This window comes from Gavia stellata, chromosome 14, assembly GCF_030936135.1.
Source record: "Gavia stellata isolate bGavSte3 chromosome 14, bGavSte3.hap2, whole genome shotgun sequence".
Lineage (NCBI taxonomy): Eukaryota > Metazoa > Chordata > Aves > Gaviiformes > Gaviidae > Gavia > Gavia stellata.
In genome coordinates, this window is record NC_082607.1 from 10,315,440 (window position 1) to 10,326,112 (window position 10,673).

Here is a 10,673-nt window from a genome sequence, read left to right on the forward strand (position 1 = left end):
ACAGGTCCAAACCATCACTGCATCTCACCCAGAGGAGACCTTCAACCTTGAATCTCCTTTGAACTGACCCTTGCCCGTCCCAGGAACAAAAGCAGATTTGCAGCCACTGTCTGGCCATGCTGCTCCCGCAGGCACTGGTGCTTTGGACACATACAGAGGAGAACAAGTTTCTGATGCATCACCACTGTGCTTTTTAATTTCCCAGGGTAGTCAGTAAAGTCTGGAAAGCTTTTACAACTTTTCTTTCTGCAAAAGTACTAGATTATTGATTCTCTGCTAAACAAAACAAAAAAATCTATTTGGATGGTTTATGAAGAGCCTCCTAATATAGTACATCACTTGATACAGGAATAAATTCACTACAGTGTCAATCACTTAATTTGCCAGTAAGCCAGTGACACCCACCAAGCAACGGTCAGAAATTACAAGTGTTTTGAACGTAGCAGGAATCCATTTCCAAATGATAGCTGAAGGGTGACTAACTACACACAGGAAAGAGTTGAGATGGCATGTTTTATATTCCACGTTGAGGACAACGTCTAATGCCTGGAAGCTAAAGCTGGGTGCATTCAGCCTTAAAATATGCAGCAGTTTCCCAGATCGGTGGGAGATTAAACATTGAAAGAGCAGGGAAGTCTTTAAAATGAGATCTTTCTGAATAGCAAGATTTCATCTGCATCCAAGGAAAAAGTCCTTTGCAAGTGCAGGATCACGTCAGCCTTGCTGCACCCCAGGAGAAGAGCTGCACACAGCAGATGGATGGAAAGAAATCAAGTGTCACTAGAAACCCCCTGCGCAGGTCAAAAAGAGAGGTAAAATGAGTAAGGAAGGGACTGAGATTTCCTGAGGTCAGACTTTCCCATCTCACACCTTTTCTCCAAGGCACTGGGATGCTGATGATGCAGAGCCTCCCATAGAAGTTTGATCTCACCACATTGGCAGAGGAAAGCTCAGTGCACCCAGCTCTGCCCCACAGCAGCCTGGCTGCATGGGGAAGCTGAGTCTCTGGAAATCACTGAGGCTTCAAAAAATGGTGGATTATAACCTTAACTCACAGCCAGGAGGAACTGCAGCACTGATTTTAATAGAAGATCAACTCCAGCTACTAAGGAAAATCTTCCCCAATAATTGTTATTGTAATGTTAATCTCTGTGGCACCAGCACATTGTTAACCTTTTCCATACAGGAGTTCATTAAAATGGCAAAAATCCTGCAAGGAAGGAAGCATTCTTTCCTCCTGGCACAGAGCAGTAAATGAGGAGGTGAGAGTTGAAAGGACTCACCCTCAGTCTCCCCAGGCATCACAGCAAAGCAGCACACTCTCAGCTCCATCCCATGCCTTGGAGAGGAGCCAGCCCCTCACATTGTCCTCAGGGCCAGGCAGGAAATACAGGGCATGTTATTGAAAAGGGAAGAATAGTTCCAGCTAATAACAACTCCCATCCCTTTTTTAAATGACTGGGGGATCAGGTGTGACACTGAAGCAATATAGAAGGGAGGGGAAATAAAAAAAACCCCACAAGCCTAAGGTGGTGAGGATTAGCCAATTATACATTCAGGAAGCTGTGTTAATTAGAAGCTTTTCAAGAGAAGAGTCAAAGGACCTTGCAAAGACAGATGGAAAAAGATTTTAACAAGCAGTGGTAAGTCCCAGTGCTGGAGAGGCTTCAGCAGTGCAATGTCCTCTACTGGCACCTCCAATTACTACAGGGGATGGCTCCAGCCGAGGCTGCGCTACTCCAGCGCCAGCAGCCACCCGCCACCCACTGAGTGGAAGCAAGCAATTAGGCAGATTGATTTTGGGGGGAATGTTATGATAATAAAATGAATAATCATGTAGCTGGGACTGGTAAAGGATTATTTCCTACATAATAGTCATAGCTCTTTGTGAGAGTCCAAAAGCACCCAGGTCATCTGATCACTCAGAAGCGGCCCATCATCGGTGGCTCAGGGAGGAATTGATTTTCCCTTCTTCTTGATGACGATGTGTAATGCAGCAGCTTTATGCACTAGTCAACACAGACCCGGGCTGTTGAAGAGGATTTGATAATAGCTTACAGCTGAAGCAGGTTTTTTTCCCCAAGCAGAGGGAAGTGCAGAGCAGAGAGCGGAACAAGTCACAATTAATTTGCTTGTTCTCTATATATGGTTATGGTCATCTCCCTTCCTGCTTAAGTCAGGGAAGCTCGGAACATGGATGTGGATTTGTTTACGAGCATCAAAATGGTTTCCTTTAAGTGTTGTATGTGCTTTCCTAAAAAGGGCACATGAAAGCCATTTAAGAATTAAAAAAATAATAATAATAATTTAAGAGATTGACCAGGGCTGGTTTAGTTTATCCCCAAATGAACAGTACCTTTGAGATAATTCTTGAGGTTTATTGCACTAACCAAGAAAACCAAGTCATGTAAAATGAAAGAGCCCATATTACCTGTGCAGGCAAAAGTGCCTTCTCAGCAGAGACTTGTTCACTCTGTGCTTGTCCTAGACCATTATTTTCACTTCCCTGAGATGCGCTTTGTGAGGAATACTACAGGGAGCAGAAATCACTTTTGGTGAATTGTACTGCATGGGGCTGTGAGTTGGAAACAAGGACTGAAAACATCGAGCTGTGACAGAGGTAACATCCCCCTCACGCACACTACTCATCCTAAATGGGTGTGCAACGTGGAGAAAAGTGCTCCTAAGAAGCATCAGAGGGAAAAAGCTGCCCAACGACCACAGGCACAGGAGATGGAGTCCCAGAGCTCAACAACTGCTGACCACCTGCCAATGCCCCACCCCGTCCTTGCCAGCAGCTTGTTTGTGCAGTGACACACAAGCAATAAGTGGACATGATTTTTCACACAATAAACCCCAGAGACCTGAGCAGGAGCTTCCAGACTCCCCTGGAGCACAAGTGCAACTGCATCGAGCAATAAACCTTGCAAAGGCCAAGCCTTGGTGTGATGCTCAGGACACTGCACAAAGGCTGAGCGTGGTTACAGCATTTGCCATCTCCTATGGCAGCTGGGTTTTGTCACTCCATGTCCCTTGGCACCCCATGCAGTGCACCCAGCTCCACCAGCCTGTCTTACAGGTCTTGAGGGGTTACGAATGTTGCATGGGGCCTCAGACCATCAGTGCCCACATGCATGAACTGGAGCTTGTCTTGAAGTTTAATCACTTCATGAAATGTAACCTTCAATATTTCATTAGGATATCTCCCATCTGTTAAACATAATCCCAGAGAGTTTGGTGACACTTTAAATGAAGCTGTGAAGAGATGCGTTTGTTTTAGTTGTAAGTGGACAGCTGGTTTATTATGAATTAATGAACTATGCCGATTAAAAACAATCGTGTTTCAGCAAACCATGTATTAACAATTACTCCTGACTAAAAGTCACAACTAAGCAAGTGCTAGAGAACTTTTCTGACAATGACTGGAAGCAGAAGATGAAAAACCAGTGAGGTGCAACAGGACGAGAGGTGCCTCCAGGCCAGGGTCCTTGTGCTAGACAAGGGTTCCCCGAGCTGCCCCGCAGCAACGAAACGACTCCACATGACCACACTACCACTCCACATCACTGCCATCTCCTCTGGCCCAAAGCCCCTTTTGGCCCCAATCAGTCGTCAGGGTCTGCTCACACCCCACCATCTTCCCAGCCCCTCTTCATGCTCATGTCCCCCCTCTCCCCTGGCCACGGGACCCCGCGAGGGGCTGGGGAGGGAGAGGGGACAGTGATGGCAGCAGGCTCAGAGGTAGAGACAATTGACTTCTTTGTGCTTGCAAAACATATTTCAGACTCCTTTTCCGCCTGCTCTGGGTCACTTTGGCCAAGGCTGTTTGTGCCAGCGGCATTGCACAGAATGGGATGCTCTCTGATGTAGGGCCAAATCCTTCCTGGCTGCGAGGAGACAGCCCCATGGCCACACTGAGCATCAGCAGCACGATGAAAAGCTGATCCTGAGCTGGAGAGTCCTGCATCTGTCCTTCCCACACTTTCCAGTTTAGAAGAGATTTCTGTATTTTAGCAGAACCCAGTGCCAAAGACCAGAGGCCACAGAAAGCAGCTGCTGGAGTTTCCACAGGAGTTTCCCAGTTTGTATGGAGCAGTTTTTAAGCAGTGAAGTCTTTGCCCCTAGAGTTTCAGTGAAAAAGCCCCAAAGAGGTAAATGAAGACAGGTACATATGCCATGTGTGCAAATCACTTATCTCCTGCTGTTAAAATAAGTCTGTTCCCAATCATTGTGGCTTCCCAACAGCTGCCTCCTCATCTTTCTCCACTTCAGCCCTCCATTTGGCCTTCTTTTCTATGTTCATCCTCAGCAGCGTGTGATCTCTTTTAGCAGCCTTGAAAAGAAATGGTGAAAATCATCGCACACGTACATTTCCCACCACTAAATTTCCCCACATTTGCACCACTTGCTTTGACACCCCACTGTCCTTTTCAATATTTTGCAGTGACAGGAGTTAACGGGTTTCCTTATTTTACCGAATTTCCAGCATTTGCAGATCTGATTAGCAGGAAAATGACACTGTAAATTGTTTACAGTTCTGCTGGGACATGAAAGTCAGGCTGGAGACCCTCCTTCCCCACCAGTGGGATGGGAAGAAGCAAGTGTCACAGCTCTTGGTGGCCATGGTGGCATGCAGCCTAGGCGGGCAGGACCGCGGGAGCCTCATGACCCACAGATGCAGGGCAGGACCAGGTGCCATTGACATTGTCTGAGCTACTCCACAACCTTTGGACTGGCCTCTTGCTGAGATACCATGATAGGGAGCATTGCCCCACACAGGTTTATGGCAAAGTGGGTCAGAAGGAACACATTAACGAGCAAGTTGTGCTTCCCCATGCCAGTCCCTCCTCTGGAGAATGGGGTGATACAGATCCTATGGAAATACTTATATGGACTTATTCTCAAACCTGTCTGTCACCCGAGAGCTTATTTACAAAGAGAGCATACGTAGACCATACATTAAGCGCATCAGTTCACTTCACCCAGAAACAATACTCACTTCTTTGCCTGTGATTACCATGGCCAAACAGCCCAGCAAGGTCAGTGCAATCATGATGTAGCAAACTTTTATCCTGACGCTGTTCCTTGCTGCGTCGAGGACCTCAGACCTGCGGAGGACAGAGCAGAGTTTCCATCCTGCAGCAGCATGCGTGAAATGAGATCACGGGGAGCTGGGTAATGAATCCTCAAGTATCCAGCAACTGCCTATTAATGCACAATGTGTTTCAGCCTTCTCCTTCTGCAAGTGCTTAGAGGAGGACTCAAAAAATTAGCCTATGGGGGAAAGATTTAGCCATCCTCCCACACAGGTGGGATATTGCTACTCCCAACAGTAACAACAGGAATAACAAATCCTGCTCTCCTGCCTTCTTTTATTGCATATGATAGTGAACACCTGAAAAATGACAAGGAAAGGAAACTCTTTTCATCATGATAATGGACTTGCGAGGAGCCCAGCTTTGGGTGTTACAGGGCAGGGCATGGGGTGTTGCATAGCACCAGGAGACACTGGGGCCATGCCATCAGGGCGGGGCAATGCCACCCCCTCAATGGAATAAAAGCACATACACGACATTCTGGCTAAGAGCAATGGAGAGTTTTCACAGAGCTAAGAGGCACAGCAAGCTGTGACTGCGGCTGTGGCTACATCCCCATCCCAGCTACATGTGGTGCTTTGCAGCCCTGTCCCGCTGCAGCGTAGCCCTCTGCCAGGCAGCTGGCACTGGCCCCAGAAACATCTGCCTGCGGTGGGAGGCTGAGCCTGAGCTGGAGCGGACAACTCTGCTGTCCATCCGGAATTGTCTTCCCAAGCAGCTGAACAGCCACAGCCATCGCTGGGAAATCTCCTCCACCTTCCATGAGTGACTCATGGCATTTATCCGACAATTCACGCGTGCAAGAGACTGCAGCGTGGCAATGAGTCATTCCTGAAATAGTATCCGGCAATGGATTTACTTACATCTGCAAGGGGAAGGACAGCTGGAGGAGCACCCAGGATGTCAAAAGTCAGGCAGCATTAGGTCTCCAAAACTGAGTGACAATCCTTTAACAAAATACCTCGAGACAAGGAGGTGAAACCATAGCCCAGACATGAGGAACTCATTGCAGATGTCTGTCAGCAAAGCTGTGTATAGCCCAAACGTCTTTTTAAAATTTGTGCAGCATTATCAATTGCTAATGAATAAAAACTAGCAAAGTATGTAAAAATCCAAAGTGGATGATATTTTACCATGTGACTTCTGAGTTACAAAGCCACTTGTCTTGCAAAAGACACTTCAGCTTAGTCTGAAACTTATGATATCTAAACCAAGTGAATCCAGTTTACTTCAGGGGCATGACAAAAAGTTCACACTCCCAAAAATTTGGATTATTTTTCACAGCAGGCCCCATCGGCATGGAGGACCACTAATCCTCACCGTATAAGCACAATTCTGCGTGATGCAACCTGGGGTCTCAATCCATATGTTCACAACCAAAAGCATCATTCAGACAGGTCTACTTACGATATGTGCTTGGGAATTTCCTCCTCCTTTTTAAAGCGTCCTGCCCATATTAACACCTTTTTATCAAAATTTGTAGGCCTTCTGTCATTTTTGAAAGCTTTGTAACCTGTAAGAGATTTTATAAAAGAAAACAATGAGCTAAGCTTAAAGAAGGGAAGAGGAAAAAAGTTGTCATTACTGGGGGGAAAGGATTGAAAGTTCAGAATGGCAGTTTTCTATTCTGAGAGAGCCAAATGTGCTTTCTAATGTCAAAAGGACTCAGCAACTGGTGTGAGATGCTTTGTTACATTTGCAGCTTATTTCATTTTGCCTAATATTTTTTTTGCTTTAGCTTAGGTAGGTTTTAAACTAAAAATCTTTTCTAAACTTCCTGATTAAAGGGGGAAAGGGTGCGGGGCTGAAGTCACCCAAGCCCGCAGCATGCTCTCACCCTGCTAGCATCTTGCTTTTAAATGGCCCAACTAGCGAGGTAAGCAAACTGCCAGCAGCACTAATAACTCCTCGACAGCATCTCCTTCTAAAAGCGCTGATGGAGAGATGAGGTCTCTAAAATACAGCCTGGTGGGAGGCTGGCAGTCATTCTCATGCAAGCAGGGTACCAGATTACTGTACTCTAATGATGATGCATTACACCCCACCAGACTACCATGGTGATGCCATTAGCATGCTGTCACTGTGAGCACAATGAGAAAGGGACTCTGGCTCCTCTTGATGGAAACAAGCCCAATGACAGGCTACAACAAGGGCAGTGGCAGGGAGACCCTGCAAAAATAGGGCAAGCAATGGCTAGCTCAAATCCTGGCTTTTGCATTGCACACCTGCACAGGTAGTCATGGTGAGGTAGCTGGGACTGCTCACACATCCAGGTTGGTGCACCCAAGATGCTAGGTTACGGCGCCCTGTGCTTGCAAGTGTGGGACTGGTGTTTAGACATGCCCTGTGGGTGACCAGGGCATGCAGGAAGGGATGGACATGAAGATGCGCCCAGTCTCAGTGTCTCGTACTCCCTGGCTGTTGCTGGATTGCTGGTGCTTCCCTGAAAGGAAATCACTGCTGCTACAGAACAGGGCACAGGGAGCATCTCTTCCTGCCTGTGTTGAGATGGTGAAACTACATTAAGTGCCTTGGCCCCAGGCCTGCTCATGCATGCCAGGACTTGTGAATGGCTGAAAAGTCCCAAGTGTAAATCTTGGCACCCAGACCCCCAGGTAAATTTAATCTCCTGCTTCTCCTATTGCTCTTACAGAGTGCTAGTGAGACCAGGAGAGCTATCAGAGAAATATCAGGAAGTGTCTGAAACAGATCTGCAGCAAGCATTAGGATGGATCACTAAAAGGACAGGCTCCATCCCAGGAAAGACAAGGGCAAAGCCCCATGCTGGAGCCCCACAGCCATCCCACAGGAGCACAGGCAGCTCCATGCATCCCAGCCTCACTAGGGTGAGGAGTCTTGCAAAGGCACGGCCAAGGAGGTGGTGGTACAGATTAAAAAGAGAAACTATCTCCATGCCAAGGAGCTTGCCCATGTGGGAGCAGCCCATGCCTGCTGCCTGCCAGGTAAACCAGGGCACTGCCTGCCACAAGCACACACAGTTGTGGTTGTAATCTGGCAGGGAGCGTCGGGGAGAGCAGAGGGGTGCAAGCCTGTCACTTGCACCAGCCCTGCACATGCGGGGACGTGCACCGGTCCTCCTCTGGAAACCTGGCAGCTGGGTACGAGGAGGAACATTTTTTTTTTCTTTTAATTAACAGGTTCTCTGACATGAAGCGTCAGTTTGTATTTGCTGCCATAGGAGGAGGACTATTTAACACAAAAAACTTTATCCCTGTGCACTGTGCTAGTCAGAGCTCTCAATTTGTTCCATGTCTCGGGAGTGTTTGTAACCCCAGGAGGCACAGCACTGCAGTAACACAGCCACAGACGAGAATAAGGGCAATTTTCTCACCCTTTCCTGCAAATACCCTTTCCCTCCGCGCTGCAGCACGAAACAACAACCAAAGCCTTTCTACCCACCTGGGTTAGCCGTCTGCAAAGCCACGTCCTGCGCGCTCTTCACTTTGTCGCCGACGGCTCTGGTGGGGTGCAGGACTGGCCGAGCCACCCGCCGCCACAGACCGGGGCCGTACCCCAGCAGCCGCCCCAGCATCCCGCCCCGGCTGGCACCAGGCCACTGCCTCCCCACTGGCCTGGGAGCACGCAGGGAGAGCGGCAGGAGCCCCGAAGGCTGCTTCTAGGAGTTATTAACATAAAACTACCTCTTCCTCTAAGAAGGGCGTAGCACACGTTTTCACCCTGGCTGCCAAGAGTTTTTGCTTGCGTCACGATGACTAGTTAAATTTATCGCCTGTGTTTACCAAAATGACGCACCTTCCGAGCTAGGCAGGCAGAGATCACCGCTGCGGCAGCTCACGCCCAGACGGGGCTCTGCCCCAGGCTCTCCATCCCAAGGAGCTGCTCAGGAGAGCAATGTGTATTTACATTATTTTCTCAGTCCTTACTATGGTAGGACTAAAATAGGACAGCGTGCTCTATTTCCCCAAAGACAGGCTTACTGACTGCTAATTATCACAGCCTGTTAAGCTGTTAGAGTTCTTAATTGTTCTCAGCTAAAAAATAATCTTGCAAATCAGTTGCGTTAAACAGACTTTTTGAAGAGAAGCAGCATTTCCGCTATCTCCGAATAAATGTGGTTTGGTGGAAGGAAACTAAAGCCGACGTTAGTAGCTATAAAAGCAGATGGGGAGTCCATCTCACATCCAAACTGCAAACTTGCCTGGCAAAGAAATATATTTCAGATATATTTCAGGTTTAAATCAGTAAACTAAGAAATTGTGTCAAAAACCTCAGATGATGTAGTATTTGTCAGTCAGTAAAATTGTCATTGAAATGTAGCAGTACCTATAAAGTATTTGCCCTCTTTGAATTCAGTCTCCACAAAGTCTGGATAGTGCTGGATATTTTCCATAATATCAGCTGTTCTAACCAGAGAATGAACCAAAACCAATGCTATTTTATCACGTTGACATTTCTCCTGCGCACAAAATTCTCCCCGATGGGTCAGGAAATGGAAATGCAAAATACTTGTCTCATTTGGAGCAATGGGGTATTTACTCTCCTTAGACATACAAGGCTCTAAAGCTGATTTACGACTAGGGAAAAAAATTCCATTTGAAAGGGAAGAAGCGGTTGCCGAAAGGAAAATTTTCAGAACTATTTAGTAATACTATCAAATGCAATACTGCAGATAATCAAAGCATGTCTAAGAGCAAGGGGAGGAACTGCAAGGGAATAGAGCTCAGGATGTTGGCAAGGATATTCCTTAAGGGCTGAGAGGATGAAAGATGTGAGACAGATGCAGCTCCAGCTACCCGGCTCCTGGCCCCAAGGAAAAACTCTCCCATTTATAGAGATGTTTTATATTTTTTGAGAACACAGAGTTATTGGTACTGAGGAAAGAAAAAACTCGCAGCAATGACAAATGCAGTTTCTCCTCTTTCATGAAAGCTCCACAGTGCGTCCGGACACAATGTATTCAGCTTAATTTGCTTATAATTTGGTAAAGCAAATTAGATCAATTTTCAGATTAGGAACCCATACAGAAAATAAATGGTGGTTTGAACTTCCAGCTGCAAACGAGACCTGCAAACAAGCAGAACTCAGTGGATATAATTTCTGGAAACCAGATAAAGTCACTGAGGATATTTGTGTCTTGCTCAGGATTTCCCTGGGAGAAGATGGGCATGAGGAGGAGGAAAGGTACATTTATAGCATGAAGTTTACAGGGCCCAGCACCCTTGAGCGTCCCCGCAGGCCCCCTTCTCACCTTGCAGAAATGCTGCCGAGTGGAAAAGAGGCGTTGTACACCTGGACATCCCTCGCTCCCCAAGGCGGGTGTGCAGGAGGGGCTGGGGGGCAGCGGATGGGACGTGCTGGTGCGATGCTTACGTCGCACTTGGAGCCTCCCAAACCCACAGGGGCTCCAGCTGTGCAGAGCATTTTCACTTTAACAGGCACCCTCCAAAATGCTTATTGCAGAAGTGACTGTCTTTACATTGCGTCTGATTACAGCTTTAAAGAGAAAAAAAGAACATTTTTATTTTATCTCTTAGTTTTTCAAATGTGGAGAAAATCGCAGGGTTTTCAGGCCTCCGGTGCTTATCTACTTAGAGG

General features: G+C 47.2%; 1 protein-coding gene across 1 annotated transcript; it reads right to left on the reverse strand.

The window, feature by feature from the left end:
* Window positions 1–3,523: 3,523 nt before the first annotated feature.
* On the reverse strand, window positions 3,524–8,649 carry LOC104264742 (protein FAM162B). Its single transcript, XM_059824529.1, has 4 exons — window positions 8,517–8,649; window positions 6,504–6,609; window positions 5,000–5,108; window positions 3,524–4,333 (listed from the first exon to the last, which is right to left on the reverse strand). Exons 1-4 carry the CDS (start codon window positions 8,647–8,649, stop codon window positions 4,226–4,228), a joined length of 456 nt encoding a protein of 151 aa, XP_059680512.1. The 3' UTR covers window positions 3,524–4,225.
* Between the last annotated feature and the right edge of the window lie 2,024 nt (window positions 8,650–10,673).

Excerpts from the sequence above, each read along its gene's own strand:
- LOC104264742 (XM_059824529.1), bottom strand. The coding sequence starts at position 8,649 with ATGCTGGGGCGGCTGCTGGGGTACGGCCCCGGTCTGTGGCGGCGGGTG. Across the intron at positions 6,610-8,516 it reads TTTGCAGACGGCTAACCCAG|GTTACAAAGCTTTCAAAAAT; the intron begins GTGGGTAGAAAG and ends AATCTCTTACAG. Across the intron at positions 5,109-6,503 it reads GAAATTCCCAAGCACATATC|GTCTGAGGTCCTCGACGCAG; the intron begins GTAAGTAGACCT and ends TGTCCTCCGCAG.